General features: G+C 35.2%; 1 protein-coding gene across 1 annotated transcript; it reads right to left on the reverse strand.

The window, feature by feature from the left end:
• Positions 1-45: 45 nt before the first annotated feature.
• Positions 46-23966, reverse strand: LOC123664544 (lysozyme-like). Its single transcript, XM_045599077.1, has 5 exons — positions 23778-23966; positions 4980-5065; positions 4086-4146; positions 1713-1845; positions 46-247 (listed from the first exon to the last, which is right to left on the reverse strand). The coding sequence occupies exons 1-5, from the start codon at positions 23902-23904 to the stop codon at positions 100-102; spliced, it is 555 nt and encodes a 184-aa protein (XP_045455033.1). The 5' UTR covers positions 23905-23966; the 3' UTR covers positions 46-99.
• Between the last annotated feature and the right edge of the window lie 2752 nt (positions 23967-26718).

A 26718-nucleotide genomic window follows, 5' to 3' on the forward strand; every position in this document is an offset into this window, starting at 1 on the left:
CGTACAACAATACAAATTTATTGACTTAATATTTGTATATTAAACAATAAAAACCACACAAAGTGGAAAAAAAACAGTAAAAATGTCCATATTCCAAGCTTATGCTCGTAGCCAGGGTAAATCTCTTAAAGATCTTAAGAATCTGGAACGTTCCATGCCTCTTCTAGATACTATTCTTTTCTCTCTTAAGTCATTGCTAGAAAGGTCGCCATCTTGACTTGTTTTGACCATAAGAAGATCAGGGCATCTGTAAAAATACAAGTATATTTTGTAGCCTGTGGTATAGTTGGCAACTATGCTTTCAAATCCAGAATTCGATTCCTGGTCGTGACAAATATTTATATATACACTATAGAAATGTTCTTCGTAGTGTGACACATTTGGTGGCAATACTATAAATACCTAATAGGAGGCGTTTATTCATTTTTTTTTTACTTTTTTTCGTCCAGTGACTATGCCATTGGTAACGTTGCCAAACTGTCAGTAATTTCAAGTAAGTAAGTCCCGTATAATATAATAATAATATAATATTTTTTTTTATTATTTATTTATTTATTTCCGTATTTACACAACATATTCAAGTAACAAGTGACAAAAAAGGAACAATCAGTTTCTAGGTGTAATTTGAAAGCAATTACTATTATGATCTCTACTTCTCCTAGCTAGGTAGCTGAGCTATCTGTATTAAGGAGAAGCGATTTTCCTCCCAAGAATACTACAATTTTTACTTTCATATAAATAAAATCGTTGATAGTGACCGAAAAAAGTTTTAATACTTATATTGTTTATTATTGTTTAATTTCCTGTGGTTTCATTTCCTAATGTTTTTAGCTTTACAAAGCTGACCAATTTATTTTTAAGTGAATCCCGAGGGAGTTGGCTGGTTCCCGTTATTTGTTTACTTACTTTTCATTATATCGAAAAAGCAATGATTTTGACCAGTTTTTAAGAAAAGGAAAACAATTTAATAGAAGTAAAGCTACGTACTCTCTGATAATTATTTTTATATAAACAACTATATGTCTATCATGAACTGAATTTAATCAGCCTGTAACGTTCCACTGATGGGCAAATATGTCTTTAGGATAGAAGAACCGTTCTGGTGTAGTGGAGTCGCCTAAGCAGTGTTGATGTATATTTTCATTTACAAAAATATTGGTTTCCGTTCTAGGTTTACGTACGGGTCTTCCAATCGTAACTCGAAAAGCATATTAATCTGTCAGTAACGCTTGTTATCATGTCCACCTGATAGCAATCGCTACTCAAAGCAGAGAATAATTATATTACCCAACCAGCAATTGAGCAGCATGATGGCTAGCTGAACGGTGGTAAACTCTACTATAACTAAATTTGTGCTCCGTAAGAACTAGTTACTCAGTAATACAGAACTAGTTACTAGAAACTCAGTTATTACTTTTAATAAATAATTTAAAAAAAATCTAGTATTGTTCCATTGTGAATATGTAGCTTCAGCGTCTCCTCTATCTTTACTAAAGTACGAGGTAGTCTAGATCTGATAACGAAAACATTAACCGAAATATCTTTAATTAGTCAATATTGGCATGAAAAGTTAGACACTGGTACATTCCAGACCTTAACATAACTTCTAGAAAATACATCACAAAGGATCCAAAATCGTTCTACAGCAAACAGATAGCTTAAACGTCTATCCGTATATTAAAGTACTAGGAAGTCAAGATAAATGAACAAACTTATAAACTTCAGTTGTAAAGTGGTTGTCGTTCTTGCATCTCTTTTCCCACTGAGTCCAGTACTTGAAGCCCTCCTGTTCGAAGATACGGAGGGCGCAGGCTGTGTCGTCCCTTATGTTGTCGTCGAGGAGCGCTGGAACAAGTAAAATTTATGTACGCTTCAGTCAGTAACATCCTGGGCATACGCCTCTTTCTCCACAAAGGAGAAAGATCAGAGCTTATTCTACCACGTTGTTCCACTGCGGGTTGGTGGATGAAATGGATGATGGAAAAAAACCGTGTAACATACACGTTTCGGTTCCACTTCCAAAGTTTATTTGTAGTAATGTAATTACATATATATTCTAGCTATTGCCAGCGGTTTCAACCAGTTTAATTTGAGGAAAAAATGTAGCCTGTATAACCTTACTCGGGAAATGTACTATTTAAAACAAAAATATTTTTTTAGTTCGAAACAGTAGTAACTTAGAGATTAGCGCGCTTAAACAAACAAACCAAATCTTCAGCTTTTTAGTATATGTAGTTGTAGATATAAAAACAGTAGTCTGTTCCTAAGGTAGGCAAATATATATATATATATACACATTATAAAATATTTTAGTATATTTTTTTTTTCTCTTTTGTAATTAACGAGGTTAAACTCATGGGACACAGCTAGTGTTAAAGATATTAATTTAATTTATTTTATTCATATATTGTTACATTGTCACTGTTGGAAACATAAAATAGATCGTAAAATATAATACTATAAACGATGAACCACGGATTGGGATATAAAATTTATATTTCACTTTCAAGTTTAAGTCGAATGTTTAATTCTATACTTCTTGAATTAAGTTACAGTTTATTTTATATTCAGTAGTTGTAAAAAGTTTTAACAGTGAAAATTTTATACGTTAAATGATAATTCGTAAAACTCCTATCTCCGTTTGATGTCGCGCTATGTGAAACTTAACAAGTAAATGATAAACTTATGTATTAACTATTTTAGAGAATTAATTTTTTAGAATAAAATTTTAACGTTTTAATAATTTTAGTCTAAAAACAATTACTAAAAACTTTAGCCGACTTAACCTTATATAGGTGTATGACTTTATAAATAAAGAATAAAAAAAATACTAAAAAGTTTGTTATATAAATGTGTATTAAGAATCGAGAGTACCAAATCTTCTTATTGTTAACATCAAGGAGATTTTTAAACAATAGCAATTTTATTGTTTATCCATGCAGGACCAATTAAAATTAATTTGTAATATTATTTCATTATGTCAAAATATATCTACCTCTGTTTAATAATAGTAAAGTTTCCATAATAATGAAGAGCGTAGCCGATAAATCATTATTCGTACTTAGCAACAGTTAGATAATAAATATAAGTCTCTCCTCACTGCATGCAATGCGATCTAGCTCTATAGGGTTAAGAAAAGTTTTTCTAAGACCCAAATACTGTACGGAGTTTTACAAAAGGGCGATAAAACGTTTTTAAAGTTTTGAAAACATGCTCGTAATCTTCCTCCGCTCCTAGTGTTGCAGGCATCCATAGATTATGATAACCGATGAAACTATACCGCATAAATGAAAACGCGGACATCGCATTGCATCGCGCTAGTTTCAGAGTACAATGGTCCTTAATACTTTCTAAGAATTCGTAATTTGAAATTTCATGTTCAAGATAGTAAGAACACTTACTATTGGCGCAACGATATTTATAACTGACATATTATGTATGTTAACGTGTCCTTGTGCAACCAATTAGGAGCTAGAATTATTTTTGACACTTTATTTTTTTATTGGATCGACATCGCGCTTTTATTGTCTTTATTGATCTGTTCCTTTTTTAAATATACAATGTTGCTAAGAAACTTTTTGTTCAGCCGAATTAAATAGTATAATAATTGAAAGAAAGACATTAATTTTTATTCTAATCAAGTTGTAAAATACAACAAAGTGAAAAAATGTAGTCATATTTTATTAATTATTACTAACAAAATGTGTTAATTTTTATAAGGAAAAAAATATTGTTTCTAATAATTGGGTTTTACTACCTATTATACTGTTTTTTTTCTCGTATTTGTATTATCGGAATAGAGTTTATTTCAATATTTATTAGCTGTTGACTCTTTTTTATTGTTTCATTGATTATCGTAATGATCGGAATATTGAGATTTTATATAAAATACAATTTAAAATCAAAACTAAGAATCAAAAAAATAGTAAATAATCTAGGCAGGTGAATTTCGAAAAAGTATTTTATTTCAGCTTTTGACCTCTAGGAGGTTGGCTGACAATCTTTACTAAAGATAGATAGAAAAGATCTATAAAATTTCATGGGATAAAAAAAAATATAATTTTAATGTACCTAGATTCACTTACATTCACAGGCTATATTACAATCTCCTCCTTTCTTTCCCTCTCTGCACCATTTGTTAGGAATCTGAAAATATATAAAATACATAACACGTGTATCGTAATATACAATAATAGGCCTTATTACATACAGATATACATGTCAATTTTTAATATACTAACAGCGGGCGTTGCTATGCTTTTTTTGTTTGTTTTGGTCGTACCATTTCAGAAACCTTTGTGGGCTCATGTAGAACACTTTACTGAAGATCATGACATGATTAAATGCATAGTTACAATTCTATACATACAGACAAATATACAGACAAACATTCATTTTTATATATATAGACAAGTGTCACCACGACTACATGATATCATAATGGGTTTTGTAACTGTCAAAAGTGGCTGACATGACATTACGATTAATATATCAAATCATGATAAAAAAAATATCAATTCAAACAGTTTTCAAAAGATAATGAGTCAAACTTTATTTAAAGTGTTTTATAGATTTTTTATACAACTAGGTCGGCAAACAAGATTATGGCTCACCTGAGGGTAAGCGACTACTGTAGCTCATAGACGATCGCAACCCCAGAAGCATTGGAAACGCGTTACCGATCCTACCTCTAATCCCGCTCAGGAGCGCTCTGGTCACCTCATTCACCACAGGAACACAACACTACTTGAAAGCAGTATTATTTAGCTAAGACCTTTTGTAAGATCGAGGTACTTCCCCCGCCTGGTTGCTCCAGATTTCTCTGGATATTTCCTGCTGTCCCTTACCTCAGTTGAAGGTCTTGCTTCAACTGGTCAATTTGAACAGGATTATTAACTTTTAGATAATTTTATCAGTGAGTAAAACAGAGGGCCTGAAGTATGTTTTAGTTGTTATCAAATTAATCGTGAGTTACAAACCTGGTAAAGTCCATAGAATGTCTTGCCATTTCTGATTTCCAGGGCCGTGGTGTCACGTTTGCTTACTTTTTCTATGAGACAAACCCCTGAAAAAAATTTAAGATGAGCACAATTTTCTTTCATAGAGACAAAATACACAAACATAAAATAATAAGTAAATAATTGTATTTGCTAGCAAACGAAAAAAATCAACTTCAGTTACATCGACAGACAATAACCCACGTAACGCAGTAATACAACGTAAGTAGACGAAAAAAATTGACAAACGCACTCACTCGTCACTACGATTTTCGAGGGTTCCTTTCGATTTCTCTGGCATTCCATCATCCCATTATATATGTATATATATGTAGTATAATACGCCAACACGCTAACACGCCAAAACGCCAATGCGCCAACACGCCAACACGCCAATGTGCCAATACGCCAACACGCCAATACGCCAACACGCTAACACGCCAATACGCCAACGCGCCAACACGCCAACACGCCAATGTGCCAATACGCCAACACGCCAACACGCCAACACGCCAACACGCCAATACGCCAATACGCCAACACGCCAATACGCCAACACGCCAACACGTCAAAACGCCAACACGCCAACACGTCAATGGGCCAACACGCCAACATGCCAATACGCCAATGCGCCAACACGCCAACAGTCCAACACGCCAACATGCCAACACGCCAATACGCCAACACGCCAACACGCCAATACGCCAATGCGCCAACACGCCAACACGCCAACATGCCAATACGCCAAACACGCCAATACGCCAATACGCCAATGCGCCAACACGCCAACGCGCCAATGTGCCAATACGCCAACAGTCCAACATGCCAACACGCCAATGTGCCAATACGCCAACACGCCAACACGCCAACACGCCAATACGCCAACATGACAACACGCTAATACGCCAACACGCCAATACGCCAATACGCCAATACGCCAACATGCCAACACGCCAATACGCCAATGCGCCAACACTCCAACACGCCAATGTGCAAATACGCCAACACGCCAACACGCCAACACGCCAACACGCCAACACGCCAACACGCCAACACGCCAACACGCCAATACGCCAATACGCCAACACGCCAATACGTCAACACGCCAACACGTCAAAACGCCAACACGCCAACACGTCAATGCGCCAACACGCCAACATACCAATACGCCAATGCGCCAACACGCCAACAGTCCAACACGCCAACATGCCAACACGCCAATACGCCAACACGCCAACACGCCAATACGCCAATGCGCCAACACGCCAACACGCCAACATGCCAATACGCCAACACGCCAATACGCTAATGCGCCAACACGCCAACGCGCCAATGTGCCAATACGCCAACATTCCAACATGCCAACACGCCAATGTGCCAATACGCCAACACGCCAACACGCCAATGCGCCAACACGCCAACACGCCAATGCGCCAACACGCCAACATGCCAACACGCCAATACGCCAACACGCCAATACGCCAATGCGCCAACACGCTAACACGCCAATGTGCCAATACGCCAACAGTCCAACACGCCAACACGCCAATGCGCCAATACGCCAACATGCCAACACGCTAACACGCCAATGTGCCAATACGCCAACAGTCCAACACGCCAACACGCCAATGCGCCAATACGCCAACATGCCAACACGCCAACAGTCCAACACGCCAACACGCCAACAGGCCAATGTGCCAATATGCCAACACGCCAACAGGTCAACACGCCAATATGCCAATGTGCCAACACGCCAATGTGCCAATACGCCAACACGCCAACACGCCAACAGTCCAACACGCCAACACGCCAATACGTCAATGCGCCAACATGCCAACACGCCAACACGCCAACACACCAACACGCCAACACGCCAATACGCCAACACGCCAATACGCCAACACGCCAACACGCCAATGCGCCAACACGCCAACACGCCAACGCGCCAACGTGCCAACGCGCCAATGCGCCAACACGACAGGACGCCAACAAAAATAACAAACCTGTTTAATAACGAACCGTTGTTTATGATATTATATCTGTCCAGGTCCGGAAGAAGCCACTTCGCCATCTAAGGACATCGTGGCAAGTTTGCCGGGAAAACTTTGTGACTCACTGATTTAAACGCGGGCGAAGCCGCGGGCACAGGTAGTATATATATATTTATATATACGGTCGAATTGAGTAACCTCCTTTCTTGAAGTCAGTTAAAAACGAATGTGCTTTGGACCACACGACTAAAGTAAAACTAACGTAACTCTCTATCTTTCTATCTTTACAAACTTATACCTTTCTTTCAACTTCCGTTTGCCTCGCCCGATCACACTTTTCGTAACGCTCTCGTTACGCATTCACCAGCTTACTCCACAAATCAAGCGTGCGTAAAGAAGCTTTACTTCAAAAAGTTGATCATTGTAAATGTGCATAATAGTATTCAAGAAAAATAAATATTACTATGTTCCAGATAAACATTGAATGTGAAAATCGATCACGATTCGGCCGGTAATATCCCATTACTGGGCATATGCGTCTGTCTCCATGTAGTAGAAAGGTCAGACATTAATGCACCACGCTACTGCTTTGCTGGTTAGCAGCTATATTCCCTACTTTGAGTAACGATCGCTATCACGTGTACATGATAACAACCGGGACCGACAGCTTAACGTGCTCTCTGAGGTATGGTGGGGAGATGATAATATATAGAGGCCGCAATTATCACTAAATCAGACCTTTTTAAAAATTTAATAATTTTAATACTTTGAGCCAGAATTCATAATGGACCTTACGAGAATGGTTATGTATTATTAGTAATTATTATTAACAATATTTTTTTTTCGTCTATTATTCTGTTGGTATTTCTTATTAAATAAATAAATAAACCTCTTTTGACTATCAGACGTAGATACTTAACAAAATCAGTTCTTTATCAATAAAGAAACTTAAAGCACTTACAACAATACTTAGCAATAGTAATTGTACATCTACTTTTAGAAATTTAATATATTGACACGATATACGCAAAGATAATATGAAGATATGTATAAAAACATAATTGTGTGTTTCCTGCTTGAGTAAATTATAAACATTCAAAGTCACGCAGAAGCATAATTACACTAAGAGCCTTCATTAGTTGTGAATAACACTATATTTGAAGGACTATAATATCCGACTGTAAAATTTTTGTTTAATTATTATTTTTTAGGTTCCATCGAATTATTCTATATTTATGAGATATTTCTATTTGCATATTAATCTTCAAGTTGCAGTTTGAGGAGAAACAGGTCGTACTGGACTATTCTATCTCCCGCTGTCAAAGTCAATTTGAATCATCATCCGTCAAATAGCGTTATCCGCAACTGGTGAGACAGGCTCTAAGTGTAATAACTAAACTATTTGTAACTAGTATGTATGTATCTATCGTAGCGGTAACTAGCCAGTTTATTTTAAGGTGGTTTTCTTAAGAAATTGCGTTGTTGATTGTGCACTATTACAGACACATTTTTCCTATACTACTTTTATTAAAGGTTGCCTGGAAGAGATCGCTTTAAGCGATAAGGCCGCCTTTTCATCTTTATTTGTTTTTATATCTAATGTTTCTAAACTGTATCTACTTTTTTGTGAGCAATAAAGTCTTAATAAATAAATAAATAAAAAGACCTGTGGTTTTGTTGCTGTTTTTTTAAAGTAATAACATCCATAGGCTCTAAATTGCTTCTTCTTATTTCAAACATCATACATCACGCTTATCCTACAGGCAATTTAGTCCGTAAGACTACAGATCGACAGACCTGTGAAGGCCTATTAAAGCTGGACTTGGTTTGACGCTGTGACGTGGCTGTCACGGAGAAAATCTGTTAAAATATCTTAATTTTTTTTTTATACCTTTTTTATTTTTTATTTGCATATAGCGTTAAAAGTCGGTCGCGATTGTTATTGTGCACACCTGATATATCCGCCAACCCGCATTGGAGCAGCATGGTGGATTAAGCTCTGATCTTTTTTCTACATAAAGAGACCTATGCCCAGTAGTGGGATATTACAGGCTGAAGCGTAGCGTAGATAATATGGATGTATTACGTTGCGTATTTTTTTTATGTTACAAAACAAGTTTATTGAGGAAAATAAAATAAAATCTTAGATCAGCTACGTATGGTTTCTAGACATAATTATTATTTCAAAACTTGTTTTATATCATGTTTACTACTGTATCGAAATAATTTAGTAGCACGTATCAATTGTGTATAATGACCTTCCTCAACATAGAGATAGATACTAGTCAACACATAAACAACCTTTTTTCACATCTAGTGATTTAATGTGTCAGTGTGATATAGAGAGAAAAATGTTTGTGTGTCAGGTGCGACGCACGACTGGAGTTTGCTCCTTCAGATCGATTGTCTAAATAAGCAAAAAAGGCTTATTAGTCTAAGAAAAAGATTAATAACATATCAAATAGTAAATAAACGGAAAATAACCAGGTTACTTAAAAATTAATAATCAGATCTCGATTAAATTTTAATGGAACCACGTGACAAGCATTAACTTTCGAATAAAAGTAAAAATCATCAAAATCGATTAACCTATTAAAAAGTCATGGAACGAAAAAATAGTCAAGCCAATACGCATTATTAGATACTAGCGACCCGCCCCGGCTTCGCACGGGTGCAATGCTGATACTAAATATACTACAGAATGTCTTTGACATGGTTATTAACATAATAACAACAACATTCAAATATGCGTCGTTAGATTACACGTTGTTACAGGTAGTTGTTAATGGTAGGAAAGTCAAAACTGTAAATTTATTATTTTTTTTTAAAGAATACTTGGGGTGTGATCTATAATCGATACCGAAGCCCAAAAACATTGTTTTTAGAATTTTTGTCTGTTTTCTGTTTGTCTGTATGTATGTCCGGGATAAACTCAAAAAGTACCGCATGGATTTACTTCAAATTTGGCACGAATATTATTAAGAAGTCGGGTCAACATATAGGCTACACATTGTCATACTATCTATCACCTACCGGGAACGAGCAGTGAACCTTTATTTCCTCAACGCATTCTGTAACAACGTGTAATCTAACGACGCATATTTGAATGTTGTTGTTATTTTGTTAATAACCATGCTATATAAGCTAGCTTCACACTGTAAAAATCACACAATATACGTAACTAAGCCGATAAACATAATTAAATGAATATAAGTAGACAAGACAATTTTAAAGCAGCGCCATCTATGAGATTTTTCTGGAGATATAAAATGTAAAGAAGAAACGGGTAAATGGATCTTATTTTAAAAGATATAATCGTAGGTATTTTTGGTGCTGTATAGCGTTCACGCAGACGACGTCGCGAGCAGCAGCTAGTGTATAGATAAGTCGAAGAGTACTTGTCAAATGTCTATTAAATTTAAATGGGACCATGTGGTTATGTGGCATGTGCCACGCAACACCTTTCGGTTAAAAAATAATTGTGTTTGCTCGCAAACGAAAAAAAACCGACTTCAATTACATCGACGAGTAATACAACGTAGATCGACGAAAAATAGTCAAGTAACAACGCATTATCAAAGATTACTCAAAAAGTAGTTATCAGATCTCGAAGAAATTTAAATGTGACCACATGATAAACATCAGCTTTCGATTAAATTAAAAATCATTTAAATCGGTACACCTAATAAAAAGTTATTGCGGATTTTCAAGAAGTTCCCTCGATTTCTCTGGGATCCCATTATCAGATCCTGGTTTCCTTATAATGGTACTAAACTAGGGATATCTTCTTTCCAACAAAAAAAGAATTATCAAAATCGGTACACCTAGTAAAAAGTTATTGCGGATTTTCAAGAGTTTCCCTCGATTCCTCTAGGATCTCATCATCAGATCCTGGTTTACTTATCATGGTACTAAACTTGGGATATCTCCTTTCCAACAAAAAAAGAATTATCAAAATCGGTACATCCAGTAGAAAGTTATGCGGTATAATACAACGTAGGTCGACGAAAAAAGCGTCAAGTAAAAACGCATTATTAGATATAGCTCGAAAAGTAGTTGTTAGATCTCAAATAAATTTAAATGGGACCAAATGGCACACACCACCTTTCGATTAAAAGAAAATTTGTCGAAATCGCTCCACTCAGTCAAAAGTTCTGATGTAACATACATAAAAAAAAAAAAAAAAAAAAAAAAAATACAGTCGAATTGAGAACCTCCTCCTTTTTTGGAAGTCGGTTAAAAAATCTAAGTCAATCCACCCAAAAGTTCTGAGGTAACATACATAAAAAAATACAATCGAATTGAGAACCTCCTCCTTTTTTGGAAGAGAAACAAACTGTTTCTTTTATTTCGGGTTTTTATTCATATATGTATGTTGGATAAGATAATTTTAATAGTACTTTGTTCTCGGTAAACGAAAAAATTGGAGAAACAATATGTACTCGTAATTGATGCAAAAGAGTTGACAGGTACCAAGTAATAGGTACTTACAGACACACAGGAACTACGTAAACTTTGTCAAGTATAAAACGATATTTTACAGAGAGATATTACAGTCCCAAAGCAAAACAGATAAAAAATGGTGAATATGTTTCAAATGCAGGTTTAAAGTTTTTTAAGTCCATTTACCCAAAATATGTTTTTATTTTCCCATTAAGTATTTTGTGGCATCACATCGCACCACATTGTTCCTTAACTATGAAACAGGACAGACAATCTTCTTCTTCTTCTTCTTCTTCTTTTATAATTGGACTCCCATAGGAATTGCCAAAGTCAGAGTGTTCAGACAATCTTTGCCCAACCGTGGGACAAACAAAGACTGTCATATAGCACATCATGATAATTATCAGACAATTTTGATAACAATCATAATTTGTCCCAATGTTATTAAGCTAATTATCCCGAAGTTTGACGATAGCAAATAATTAATATTAATTAATTAAGAATAATTGTCAAATTAACAATGGCTTTTGAACGGAATTTACCTTTGAAAATATGATATAATAATGTCAGTGTAATATGATTAAATTCCAGAGACGAGTGCTATTAATAGTCATTTAATCAAAAATTTAAATTGTAAAAAGATGTATATATAAATTATGTCAGCATCTATGCTGTCGTAGGTAATTAGCAAGATATTTATTATTTTTAAACAACAGATGCACCGATCACGCCACTTAGCACATCGTTCGATGTTCACCTACCCTCACTTATTCTATTACTCGAGTCATTCTGACGTGTATAAAACGATCAGTGCAACAGCGGCTAAGGCAGTCTTAGCTCTGGCTTGACACGGTGCACTTATTGTATCCTGCTAGTAGCTTAACCTAGACTAGTTATATTACGATCTATAATTTGGCTAGGCAGGGCGGGCAACTCGAACAGTAAAAATGAGCGTTGATGACTTGATGGGCATTACAAAGGGGCCTCCTTAAACCAACACTTAGGTCACAAGTCCTAGGAACTGCTCTTAGTTTCTTCCTCTGCCATACGATGGAACCGGCACCTGCACGGTGAATCCATCGAATGCTAAGAAGTTAATCTCCCCCCGTTAACTAGTAACTATCATGTGTTACCCTACATTGTTAATTAATCAGTCTGACCGCTTCCGTCCTACATGTATGATTTGTCGAAGTTAAAAGTTCTTGATACACTTTAAGATTCTATTTATCTTTTTGTCTTAACTTTCGCACGAAAGCACTATATGATTACACTATACTAATGTGATTGTACTTTTTTTTGGTGTTTGTTCTTGTCAGAGCAAGGTAATAAAACTTTATCTAAAGTAAAAAAAAAAAATATCTACGTATGGTAACGGTGGTAAGAAGTTCGCCGGGTAAGCTGATAAAAAATATAAAGAGAATTTTCGGAGTTTACTCCTTAAAAATCGATTTTCATATAAGGTCCCCGGTATGAAAGAAATATGAATAAAATCTGCTGAACGAATGACCTCGTTCGTTTCTCGTAATGCCATCTACCGCGTAAAGTCTAAAGGCGTAACGACGTTTTCTAATAACGCCATTTGGTTCCGATAGATGACGTTATTTGGTTCGTTTATTTACCATTTAATATGGTATTAATCTTTTTCTTATTTAGACAGTCGATCTGAAGGAGTAAGATTCGGTCGTACGTCGGAGCTGACAGATATACTTTTTTTTTAATAAAACTTTTAAAATTTATATTATTAAAAAACAAACAAAATATTAAACTTTAAATATCGTTAAAATTGTCGTCATTATCATCGTAACAACTTTTACAAGGTCATTTGTTACTAAGGTAGGCTAAATTAATACATCTGTTTTATAGGTAACAGTTGATTGATATGTGCATATATACATTTTTCTTAGTAAATTTACACGTCAATAAATATATTCAATAGAGACTCGTGGTGAGAATCGAAATCAAAACCGCTGGTGCAAACAGCCGTGTCACTACCAACAACGGCAACGGGCTAGTCAATATGAACCTGCTATAAACAAGTTGCTTTATTACAATAGGCTTTAAAAACGCTTTTGAATAGTTATTTTAATAATTATATTATGAAGTGAAGCTCGAATCAGAAGAATCGGCAAGAAACTCTGCAATTACTCCTTAGAAATACCTATGTGTATTATAAATATATGTAATATATATTTATTATGTAGTAAATGTTTATAGGTAGTAAACATTTCTTAACTAACATATTACATTTAACCGACTTCAAAAAAGAAGAAGGTTATTCAATTCGACCGTGTATATATATATATCCCCGATATCTCCTTTCGACCAAAAAAGAATTATCAAAATCGGTTCATATATATATATTTATATATGAACCGATATAGATATAGGAAATAGGATATAGGAAATATCCAACCATGATAAGAAAACCAGGATCTGATGATGGAATCTCAGAGAAATCGAGGGAAAACCTCGAAAATCGTAGTGAAGACTAGTAAGTTTGTTAATTTTTTTCATCTACTTACGTTGTATTACTTTTCGATGTAATTGACGTCGGCTTTTTTTTGCAAGCAAACACAATTATCTTAAATACGTACGCCGTGGCATTCAAACTTTTAATAATTCACACAATAGCTTGTACTTTTCGAACCTCTTACAACGAACTTAATATTTTAATGAAATACATACGATTACATAACACTCAGGCCGCGTGTTGAACAGCGAATGGAAATGTCAAGGTCAGGTAATTATGTTTACTGTTGATAAGAAGAACTATAGTAATGATTTTAATACATATATTGTTGGCTACTTTTTGTGATGATATACCCACTTATGTATGTAGGCTCTTTTAGTAGCTTGTGTTTGTTTTTGTAGTACTTTTTTTAGTAGTTAGCAAATATAATTTAAATTTGTAAAATGGCGATTCAAAAGTTCTTTTGAAGTATTTAAATTAAGTTTTGTTTTTTTTTTTTTTTGTTATTATAATAAAGGTCTTAGTAATATCGTTCTTGGTGACACTATTCGTCACTTCTCTTAGTAGTGCACTTCCCTACCGCTTTCACTATGCCGTGTCCTGTATTGCCAAAGATTGTCTGGAAGAGATCGCTCTTCTAGTGATAAGGACGCCTTTGTACACTGTTCTTTATTTTTAACTGACTTCCAAAAAAGGAGGAGGTTCTCAATTCGCCTGTATTTTTTTTATGTATGTTACTTCAGAACTTTTGACTGGGTGGAGCGATTTCGACAATTTTTCTTTTAATCGGAAGGTGGTGTGTGTCATTTGGTCTCATTTAAATTTATTTGAGATCTAACAATTACTTTTCGAGTTATATCTAATAATGCGTTTTTACTTGACGCTTTTTTCGTCGACCTACGTTGTATTATACCGCATAACTTTCTACTGGATATGCCGATTTTGATAATTGTTTTTTTATTGGAAAGGGAATAGCTTTAGTTTGGTACCATAATAAGGAAACCAGGATTTGATGATGGAATCCCAGAGAAATCGAGGGAAACTCTTGAAAATCCACAATAACTTTTTACTGGGTGTACCGATTTTGATAATTCTTTTTTGTTGGAAAGAAGATATCCCTATTTAAGATTTCAATAATTTTTAATTTAATCGAAAGCTGATGTTTGTCATGTGGTCACATATAAATTTTATTGAGATCTGATAACTACTATTTGAGTAATCTTTGATAACGAGTAGTTACTTGACTATTTTTTCGTCGATCTACGTTGTACTACTCGTCGATGTAATTGAAGTCGGTTTTTTTTCGTTTGCGAGCAAACACAATTATTTGTAATATGTTATTGTTTTGATATTTGTTATTTACAATAAAGAATATGAATGAATAAAGTCGATTTTTAAACGTACTTGTGTTTAATTTTTTTTTAATGATTTAGTTAAATGCAAATTTTTTTTATTAATAGGTGATTTCTTGCCTTTTCATTGAAATTCTTCAGCGTTTCTGACGTTTTTGAGATAAATAACTGACTTGTCTTTGTAACTTTTACTAACAGAAATAATTTCATTCTTGAAATAATCATAATCATAACTTTATGGACAGCATAAAGTTCCATCAAATTGCAGCTCAGTCTGTGGGAAAACTTTTACTATCTTCCAACATTTTCAAGTCATAGTCACTTATATTCAATCTCTGTTGTTGAATAACAATTTTGTTTTAATCTAATGATTTATAACCGACTACAAGAAAAGGAGGAGGTGCTCTAAATTCGACTGTTTTTATGTGTTACACATAATAAATTGTGTGTATACTCTTTTTTTTTAGGTCTACCGATTTTGATTGATTCTTTTTTACCGAAAGCCGGTGCGTATCGTATTTACCCATATTAATGTGAGCGAGGTCAGACAAGTCGTTTTTGAATTATCCCTAATAATGCAATTTAGAAACCGGTTTCTTTACTATTTAGTACTTTGAATAGTCAATTAATATAATAATGAAAAAAATAAAATGTAAAACTCAATAAGTGGTTAAATTCTTTTTATTTACTACAATTTCAATAATAGTTTGCGTAGGTCTTAGCTAAATCTACGCAAAATTTCTCTATTGAAATCGAAATTATCAATTACTTGCTGACCCGGCGAACTTCGTATCGCCTAACACAAACTTTATCGTATGGTATTAAAGTTCAAATTGACTTTTAAGTATTATCACAAATCTTTTGTATGGGAGTATAGAAAAGTGTTATTTTTAGACTTTTTCAGGAAATTTAATTTTTTTTTTAGAATTTTTCTCTCCGTAAGAAACATCCTCGTACTTCAAGGACTATTTTAAAAAAAGAATTAGCGAAATAGGTCCAACCGTTCTCGAGTTTTGCGCTTAGCAACACATTCAGCGACTCATTTTTATATTATAGATTAGCTCCGAGTCAGGGTACGCCCGTGATGTACTACTAGTAACAGGAAAAGGAATTGTAAACAGTAGATACGAATTACATATTCAATTTGATTATATTTAAATTTATATACATAGTATGGCAGCCAGATCAGTTCTGTACGTGGACTATTTCATAAAAACAATAATTTAATCGTTACATATTGAACACAGTTTTTTTCTTAAATGAGTAACTGCTAAGTTAAGTTACTTACTGATTCATCTCTGCGGTATCTACATTTCGAATCGGTGGTACCTTCACTTTTTAACCAACTTCAAAAAAGGAAAAGATTCTCTCCATTTCGACTGCATTTTTTTACGTTCTTACCTCAGAAAATCTTATTGAGTTTGCCTTATTCAATGATTGCTGATTGTTATGTGGTCCTATTTAAACTTAATTAATATTTCACAAATAGTTTTTGAATTATCTCTAATAGTGCGTATTTTTTGCGTATTTACTTGACTATTTTTTCGTTGACCTATACTTTGTATTATACCTTATAACTTTTTACTAGGTGTAGTAATTTGATGATTTTTGTTCCAATCGAAAGGTGATACTTATCGCGTTCTCTCATTTATATCGATCGAGATCTGTCTAGTTATTTTTAAGCTATCTCAAATAATGCTATCACATTGATAAAATCGTTACGTGCCTAGAAAAATTCCAGTTTAATTAAAAGAATCTGTAGACTTGTATAAAGTATACGTAGTGCCTTTGAGTATGCAAGCCCTATCTGGAACCCTAACTACGATGTACACGCTGATAGAATTGAAAGCGTACTACGCAGTTGCACTCGCTTTTTAGCTTACAAGGATCCAAATTGTCCCTACCGCGTGGATTACCACACTAGATTAACACACTTCAAATTCAGTTCTCTTGAAATAAAACGAAATATTTGTGATATGAAATCGCAGTGAGTACACAAATACTTCAAGCTAGTTTAACCTTATTAATCGCTTCAGCCTGTAATATTCCACTTCTGGGCATAGGCCTCTTTCCCCATGTAGGAGAAGTATCACCAATGCAGGTTGGCGGATATATTCTCTACTATGAGTAACGATCGCTTTCAGGTGTACATGATAACAACCGGGACCGACGGCTTAACGTGCTCTCCGAGGCACGGTGGGGAGACCCACTAGGACTGCACCAATTTACTATTTTATTTATAATCATCAATAAATTTTCCTAAGCAAGCTTCATCTTTTCTTCCATCATCTCTATAATTAACTCAATTTACAGGAATATGAGGCAAACTACAAAATGCACTTATTGCAGATAAGCAACAAGTATAATAACAATTTTTATCTTGAGTACATCTTACGTTTAGGTTTTTCCAGTCTGTTTTGTGTGCTTTGTTTTTTATCAATTATAATAATTTGACGGAAAAAAATATTACGTAATAAAATGGAATTTCTGTTCTTAAAGCGATAGCGAATTTATTCCAGTTGGGAAAATTTAAAACATTTATTTATTTATTTTATATTTATTTATTCTTAATGTACACCAAAATACAGACACATATAAAGAAAGATACAATACAAGATGTACAAAGGCGATCTTATCGCTAAATAGCAATTTCTTCCAGATAACCTTTCTTTAGGTACTGGACACGATACAGTAGCAGCGGTTAGAAGTGTGCACGAATTAAGGAGGAAAAATCAATAATAAATAGATAAAAACTACGATATGATAGACTTACATAATTATTAAAGAAGAAAACATATAAATAAGTAAATATTTTTGTGTATAATATATAATATACATATACACACACATATACATACATACACACATATATACATACACATATAAAAATATATACATAAAACACTCTTGTTAATTAAATAAAAAAAGCGGAGGTTTTTAATTTTACTGTATTTTATATATGCTACTTCATAATTTTTTACTGATTGCACCGATTTTGATGATTGGTATAGTTCTTTGTCGCGTGGTCGCGATCGATATCTGACAAGTACTATTAAAGTTATTCCTAATAATGTGTATTTAATTGATTATGATTTCGACCACCTACTTAGTATTACTTGTCGAAGGAAACAAAAGTCGTTTGTTTTTTTTCGTTTTTTTTTTTTTTTTTTTTTTAAATAATGTTATGTCCACAGGCTTAAAGTGCCCATGCTTTTGTTATTCCGATTTTAAGTTTTATTACTGATCGTTTACTTGTTACACTACTGCAGCTTACACTAAGAGACCTAATTATTCTATCTTAGTATCCCTAATGCAGACGTGAGTCCACCGACCAAAATTATGCTAAACTTAATTGATATCTTACATGCAAAAAGACATAGAATTATATTGCGCCTTACTTTAATTATTGTTGTCACTATTATAATAATTATTATTATCTATGTTTATATATACACTTACTTGCTATCTATAATATATGTACACTTATTGTCTAGCTAACGTATATGTACACTTATGGCCTACTTGGCCTACTTACAATATACACTTAACCTATGTTATTATTAGTAATTTTTTTTTTTTTTTTTTTTTTTTTTTTTTTTCTTACTCCTAAGTTTTTTCCTTATACAATTTATTCCTACAAGTAAGGTGTGCTACAATTTTAACATTTCGAGCACACCCTCAATGACGGCGGCATCCCTGTGGTGAATCGCCATCCTGAGGCTGTGCTCGAGGATATCTTTTTCAGAAGTTTCCGCTGCCTTCGTCACAAAGCGACCAATTGCGTCGTCACGGTCGTCGGTGTAATAGACACAGGTGTTGGTATGCCTAGTCACCGCGACTACAGCGTGCGAGACGCTGTCGTGAATCTTGAGCCTCCTTGTCTTCGTCTGGAGGACAACGACGTCCTCATAGGTCTGGCCCTGCGCCTCATGGATGGTTAAGACGCGCGATCCCTCACCAGACCCGTATCCCTGGTCAGTCAGCAATCTCTTCTCCTCTTGCGTAAAGACCAGGTACAAGGTCCGGTCCCTTCCTACAGGAATGCGCGCGCCCGTGAGGCTCTCCACTCGCAAAGATCGGATCTTTGTGCTTGAGCTGTACACGGTCTTGTAAACCTCACTGATGGCAAAGGCGACGTCTTTGGGGTTACGATGCGTGCATGACAACTCACATGAGATGGTTGTTAACAGGTTTGGTCTGCGGTACCGCATTTCGAACAGGTTGTCCCTGTCGATGTACGGCAGCTGATTTATATCTCCAATGAGGACTACCTTCTCTGCTCCCGATAGTCGGGCGGCCATTACTATGGCTCCGAAATGGTTCATGAGGGCTTCGTCCACCGTTAGGCGTTTGATTTTTGAGCCCTCACGGAAACCATTTACCAGCACGGATGCCATAGTGCGCACCTTTTGCTTGGCCTTGTTGCCATAGCGGTGCGCCAGTTTTTCCTTTAGGTCTTTGGCCGCCTCGACTGTGGTCGTAATCACGACCTCCGTGTCCTCATCGAAGTCCCTGACTATGCGAGTTGTCTTACCGCATCCCGGTACACCGTTTATCCACTCCAGCGATGGTAGCCCCCAGGTCACGGACGGTAAACCGGCTTCCCGGTCGCCCGAGATGGTTTTCGCCATCCGCAGCATCCGGTCGCCCAGCATTACTTTCGTGCATCTGGCCACTACCACCACCGGGTCCCCTTCAGGTGTGTCGAAGGTTTGAGACTCCTCGTCACTCCCCTCAGACTCGACCGCGCTCACAAAACCTGCTGTGGTGTTATATGCAGCCATATACCTACCCGACATCTTGCCCTTGAGTATTTGTCGGGTTTTGCTGTTGTATATGGCTGCTTCGGCTTCCTCGAGTTCCACCTCCAGTAGCCTTTGGTGATCGTACTGGTAGGCCTGCATGATCTTTTTGCAGGTGGCCAGGCTTACCTCGCGGTTTGCCTTTATTATGGCCAGGAACTCGATTAGGGCGTTCTCTGCATGTTGAAACGGTGTGGACGCAGGTCGAAGTCTTGGTGGTTCTACTTGTCCCATATCGGCCCTAGTTCGAGCGGCGAGTGACGCCTCCGGGTGCCTCGGACTGTCGTCTTTGGTGAACCCGCTCAGCGTCCCCGATAGTCGCTCTCCCTGTCCAGCCTTTTTGGGAGAGGGGTGATGCGGGAGCTTACCTTGTTTCGGGGAGATGGTTGCCTGGATAAAGGTCGCCAATGACATCGAGCTCGGCTTAGACTCAGGTGCGGCCCTTGCTTTGCGTTGTTCAACCTTCTGGTTCTCGATCTTTTGTTGTAGGCGCTCCGAGCCACTAGGTGCGGGTTCGCTGACAGTCGGCAATGCAGGGGATGAAGGTGTTTTGGATTTCGGTCTTAAGTAACCAAGATCCTCCCCCCTGTCTTCGTAAACAATGACCTCACTGTTCTTAGAAGCCATTAGGCAACCGTACCTATCCGATACGTTGCCTCTATCATAACCGACTCTCATCGAATCGACACTGATTCTTCCGGGGATTCCCCCGGGGATCTCGCCCAAGCGCTGTAGCCACAAGCTGGACTGCGCGAAGGCGGACGTCTCTCCCCATTCGAAAAGTGCGATCTCTTTGTTTTTCAACCGCAATAAACGATAGGTCGGGTCGCCCTCCTGCTCTTGCGCTAGCGCTGTGATTTTTGTGCGCTTTATGCTTGTCTTTTGGGTGCTACCGTTTATCAGTAAGGCGAGCCCCGGCGAAATCGCCAGCTGATTGCGTTCTTCAGAGCGACAGAAGCTTATTCCCATCCTCTCCGTTTCGCTGTCCATGAATAGAGCCACGCATCTGGTCCTAATACCAACTTCTCCACTTCCGTTCACTTCACTGGGCGAGGATTGTGTCATCCTGCTCTGAGTCGGTTGCGGAGGTGCGTTTTGGTTGGCTCTATTCCTGAACAGGTTCTGCAGTGAGGAAGACATGGTCCTAGTTATTTGGCCCAGAAGGGTGCGGCCAGGAGACATCCGCGGAGCCGTGATGTTGTCCTGCTGAGTTACTTGTTGGACACGGTTTTGTTCTATTTGTGTTTGTGTGTTGTGTGTCTGAGTGTGTGTTGTAAGAACGACGGTGTTGGCATTCTGCGTAGGTGTTAAAGCCAGTTTTTTTTCGTTTGCGAGCAAATACAATTAATTATACTACAAAACGAATTTAAAAATAGTTTCGAAAAAATTAATTATAAATTTTATCAGAGGTGAACATACGTTGTCAGAAAACCGGGAAACAATAAATTGTAAACAATAGAAAACGCTTCTAATCTAAAATATCTTAAGTAGACAAAGCCACCCATCTTAACCGAAATAAATTAACTTCATGAATTATGAATACCTTCTCTTAATCTAAATAAGCTTCACCCGGTTGAAAGTTCAAAGGTGTGAAATAAACAGTGAAGTCAAATTTTAAAATAAATAGATATTTAACACCAAAATTTTCGCTTTGAAAACGCTGAAATAAATTACATTTGAAAGAAAATTTCGGTCAGTTTTCATAGTTATAAAATAATTATGAAACGAAAACATATTTCGGTTGTGATTCGGCAAGTCAGTCTCGGGTACGCTATGAAAATTATTCATTAATTTAATATTTTATATCTATAACACAGTACATACGTCACAAAATTTGTTGAAGTAAAACTTCTTTAGGCACGAGTGAGTTAGTGACGAGAGCGTTACGTAAAGTGTGATCAGACGATGTGAACGGAAGTCGAGAGGGAGATATAAGTTAGATGGAGCTAAAGAAGTTTTTTTTCAATCATGTGGTCTAAGGCACACTCGTTTTTTTTTTTTTTGTAATATATGATTTAATAGTCATTTATACAAACTATTTTAAGTATATTATACATCTTAGGTTAGTTTAGGATATTTCAAAATTTTTGACACTAACTAAATCAAAGGTAAAATTTCTATTACAGGTAAAGTGAAGAAAAAAAAATGATCCAATCTTTTTGTTCACCTAGTCTTAAGTACATACTCAATTATAAAATAGCTATTCTATTTCATGCTATTTGCTTAAATGTAGAATTAAAAAGACCTTAAATAGGAAGTTGTTTGTAACTCAGGAGTGTAAAGCAAATCTATACTACAATAAAAAAATACAATATAGTATAAAAAGACACATATTACAAACATGCACTTGACTTCATGGAATATACTACTGCTTAAACTTGGTATTAACCTTCAAATACAACTTATCAATATAAGATCACGGTCAAACGTTTTAACAGATAAAGAGATACACGAAAAGATAGAAGATAAGGATGAGCACAGATAAGTAACTGCGCAATATTTTAGTACCCATACTTTGAATCACTCGATATATTTATCGTTCATTACTTTACTAATTATCAAATACACACTTATACGTAGACGCCATATTCAATTCGTTGTTGATAATTACAGCTTAGCTATCGCTTTTTAATTGTAATTGACAACAATAATTGTGTATTAATCTACATATATTTTTATCGTTTTCTGCGCTCACGAGAACAACAGACAAAAAAATTGTTTACGACCCAGGGGCACTGTCATGGAAATCTAAATCCTAAGGTGAAAATCACAGTGGCGTTTCTTAAACGTGCGCATGTTCTTAATACTTTATCAACATCAAAACTTGCACCACTTACAATTTGTGTAACACGTGACTAAAGTTCTATCACTATAAAACAGGCACTGTGAACGCTAAATACAAACTTATTAGCCACTAGACAAGTGTTAGTCGAACGCGTCAATATCGCTTTCAAAAAACACTAGTAAGATGGAGGACTGACATAACAACACAATTATAAAAACATATAATATTTTATTGGTGTTAAAATACATTAACGACTTCTCGTGTCCTTTGGTGTTACGAATAGTTACAGATTTCCTTGCATATCTACCGACGATATGAATGTAAACAAAACACTATCTCACTATATACTATATGATTATATATAAATGAATGTTTGTCTGTATGTCCTTTATAGAATCGTAAACTATGCATTTGATCATGTCATCTTTAGCAAAGTGTTGTGCATGAGCCAATAAAGATTTCTGAGTTGCCACGATACTCAAAAATAATTAAATAAAAAGCGTAGCAACTCGCGCAGGTAAAACTAGTTTATCAGAAACAGCAAAGATTATAAACATTCAAACGATTTAATTATCTATAAGTTTTCCTTAAACAAATATCGAACGTCGTTTTAGCAACATTGTAAACAAGTTATCATTAAAATAAAAATAGTATCAGATATATTATTTCTTGTATTTAAAAAAAAAATGCAACTGCGTACACAATATTTTTTTCAAGCATTAAAAAAAATAATATTAAAAAAAAACGAACTGTAAAACACATCTAATTTGTTTCAGTCGTTCGGATATTATGCGCGGACATATATTTCGGTATTTCATTTTTATTTATACATATAAACTTATAATAAGTGTAGAACATCACCAACACTACAGATATATAAACGTATAATAAATATAGAATATCACCAACACAAAAAAAACTATTATAATTTACTTACAATTGCTCAAAAAAGTTTTTTCTATCATCTTCATTTTCACTAACTCCGAAGCAAGTCTGCATCTTGTGAACACCTTGCAATCACAACTAACAATGAACAAAACAAACGAATATACAAATAACTTCATGTCTTAGAACTTCACTCTTCAAGCGAACAGAAGCATGTATGAAGTAGCTTGTGCATGTGTACTTTAATATTATTTAGGTTGGGACTTAATCTAATTTGATAAAGAAGAAGTATTACAAATACTTGATTGATTTGAGCGATTATCTATATTATAGGATCATTACAGTTGTTTTGTTGTATTGACTGACTCAAAAAATGGGGAAGTTCGCAATTCGACTATTTTTTAGGGTTACGTACGTCAAAAGGAAAAACGGAACCCTTATTACTTTACTTTGTTGTCCGTCTATCTATCAAGACCCTTTTCTCAAGAACGCGTGGAGGTATCAAGTTGAAATTCGTATCAAATACTCAGGTCTCCTGTCCCTTAGAGCTGTGAAAAAAATCAAAGCCAACGTAATCAAAAGATACAGCCGTTTATGGTGCAAATTTTCGATACTCGCAAGTGAATTAAAACGTACAGGGAACATCCCGTGAACTCAGAATCTTGAAATTTGGTACAAAGCAACCCGATAGCACTGATAAAGAGAGAATTGCGGGAAGCATAAATTTTTAGTGACAACAATTTTTTCTCTCAATTCATATGTATTTTTTATGTGTTTTAACTTTTTACTGTGAGTATTGATTTTGATAATTCTTTTTTTATGGATGATTAATTTTTGAATTATCTCTAATAATACATATTTACTTCGATGTTGGGGCGGTGCAAAGTATTCTATCGGATCCCTTATCAGAATCTGCTAGAGTGATTTTTGATTTTTACAAATTATCCTTTGTTGATTTATGTAACTAGATTTTAGTAATTGAGCTATATTTTTTTTTTGTCGCGATTATTTTGTAAAAGTTACAAGGGGACTGCCATGTAGGACAAAAGTCCCAAAAGTTATTAAAAAAATAAAAATAAAATACTAATTTACTTAATTATTTTTTCGTCTACCTACGTTGTATTACTTGACGACGTAATTAAAGCTGTTTTTTTTTCGTTTGCAAGCAAACAATCATTGTGTTTAAAAACAGACGCAATTATTTTGTTCAAGGTTATAAACCTATGGTCATCAACTACCACATCGTCATGAGAAATATCTGTATCATATACATATATTTGTAGTGTTCTGATAATTTCGGTTTTTAAGTCGTGTGCTTTTCTGGACTTGAATTTTGTATAATATAAATATAATTGTAAATAATATGTGCGATTTATTACAGAAATAATAGTGCTATAAAGTATAATATACAAGAATTTAAGATTAACTTTGATAGCATGTGACGACATGTTATGTATGTACTCGTATAAACATATATGTGTGTTTGTTTGTATATGTTTGTAGTATTTTGTGTATTTATTATATAAGTTACGAAAATGCTTTATGTTTGCATGAATAATAAACATTATTCATGTCATTAATTTACAAATAATGTTGATAATTACGGATCTGCACATACCTTTGTATGCATATTTTCGTCTATCTAAAGGTTGTCTGGAAGAGATCGCTACTTAGTGATAAGACCATCTTTGTACATTACAAACTGCATGTTTATATAACTGTTTAACGTAAATTTTTCCTGAATGGTGAGCAATAAAGTATATTCTTTTCTTACCCTTACAATAAATTAAATAAGTAATTAAAATATTTACTCAATAAATGAATGATGTTGCGGGGATACTTCCCCAAACTTCCGCGACCTTACTGAAGAACAGCTGAGGATCGAGTATAGGGTCATCAAAGCGCTTGCGATGCTTCTGGTGTTGCAAACGTCTATAGGTTACGGTAAGCGCTTTTCAAAAGCAGCGCCATACGCTTGTTTGCAAATTTAGTCGTAGAAAAAAGAAGATGGCTTTAAGTCCACCTTATTCCAATATATCTTATATAATTATGGGATAAAATTAAAATAAATTAGTAGAAGATTGTTCTGTATTCAGGACTCACGATCGGTTTTTTTTAAAATTCATTTTTATTCATTTCATTAAGTGCTACAATTATGTGATAAATGATGCCTGTACAGTTCAATTACTTTACACCTATAACTTGTCTTTGTCTAAATTCCACAATAATGATCCTAAGGCAATGTTCCATAAACAAATGACATTTTTTTTTTTTTTTGTTAACACCTTTTCAAAATTATTAATTTGCCTGAATTTTAACGACATACAAAAGCTTTAGGTTGAAAAGGAACACAATTCAGATGCATCAGTATTCACGAAAAATGTACTGAATATTAATTGTGAAATTCAAAACAATCGTACTTAAATCACATAGCACGAAAAATAGCATTGAATACTTCGAGTGATTGATTACTGACAAAGGGGTTCGACTTGACAAATGTCGATATTGACGAGTTTTTAATAGAGTTATATCACTTTGTAATAAAATATTTCCGTAACTACAACATAGAGAAGAACGTGAATTGGACCTAAAATTCGTTATGTTTTTTTTTAAACCCAAATTAAAATAACAAAAAGGGTACACAGAGAGAGTTATTTATTATTGTGTTTCTTAGAAAATACATTTTTTTAACTCAGGTCAGAGCATGCCAGACTTTACCACTAAAACCCAACGTTTCCCTCGTCGTCATAGTGGGCCACGGGATCTGTAAACGCATGCAACTTTGACGCCCCAAGCGAGGGTTTCCCATCTATGCGGGCGGCCTTTGCCTAAGAACCGCTCACAAGCACCGTATATAATTTGGACAATTTGGTACAATCATTGGATTTTATATCATTCGAATATTATATTCATATTTTAGTACGACTAACATACAGCCTCTTCTGAGTATTCATCCTTGAATGTGACTTATAAGTGTCGTTGAGAGAATATTC

The sequence above is a fragment of the Melitaea cinxia genome, chromosome 22 (assembly GCF_905220565.1).
Source record: "Melitaea cinxia chromosome 22, ilMelCinx1.1, whole genome shotgun sequence".
NCBI lineage: Eukaryota > Metazoa > Arthropoda > Insecta > Lepidoptera > Nymphalidae > Melitaea > Melitaea cinxia.

What these genes read in the sequence shown, in the direction of transcription:
- LOC123664544 (XM_045599077.1), bottom strand. Translation starts at nt 23,904, where the DNA reads ATGAAGTTATTTGTATATTCGTTTGTTTTGTTCATTGTTAGTTGTGAT. An exon ending in CATTCTATGGACTTTACCAG is followed by an intron (nt 4,147 to 4,979) that starts GTTTGTAACTCA and finishes ATATATTTTCAG; the next exon opens with ATTCCTAACAAATGGTGCAG. An exon ending in TTTACAACTGAAGTTTATAA is followed by an intron (nt 248 to 1,712) that starts GTTTGTTCATTT and finishes GTATTTTTACAG; the next exon opens with ATGCCCTGATCTTCTTATGG.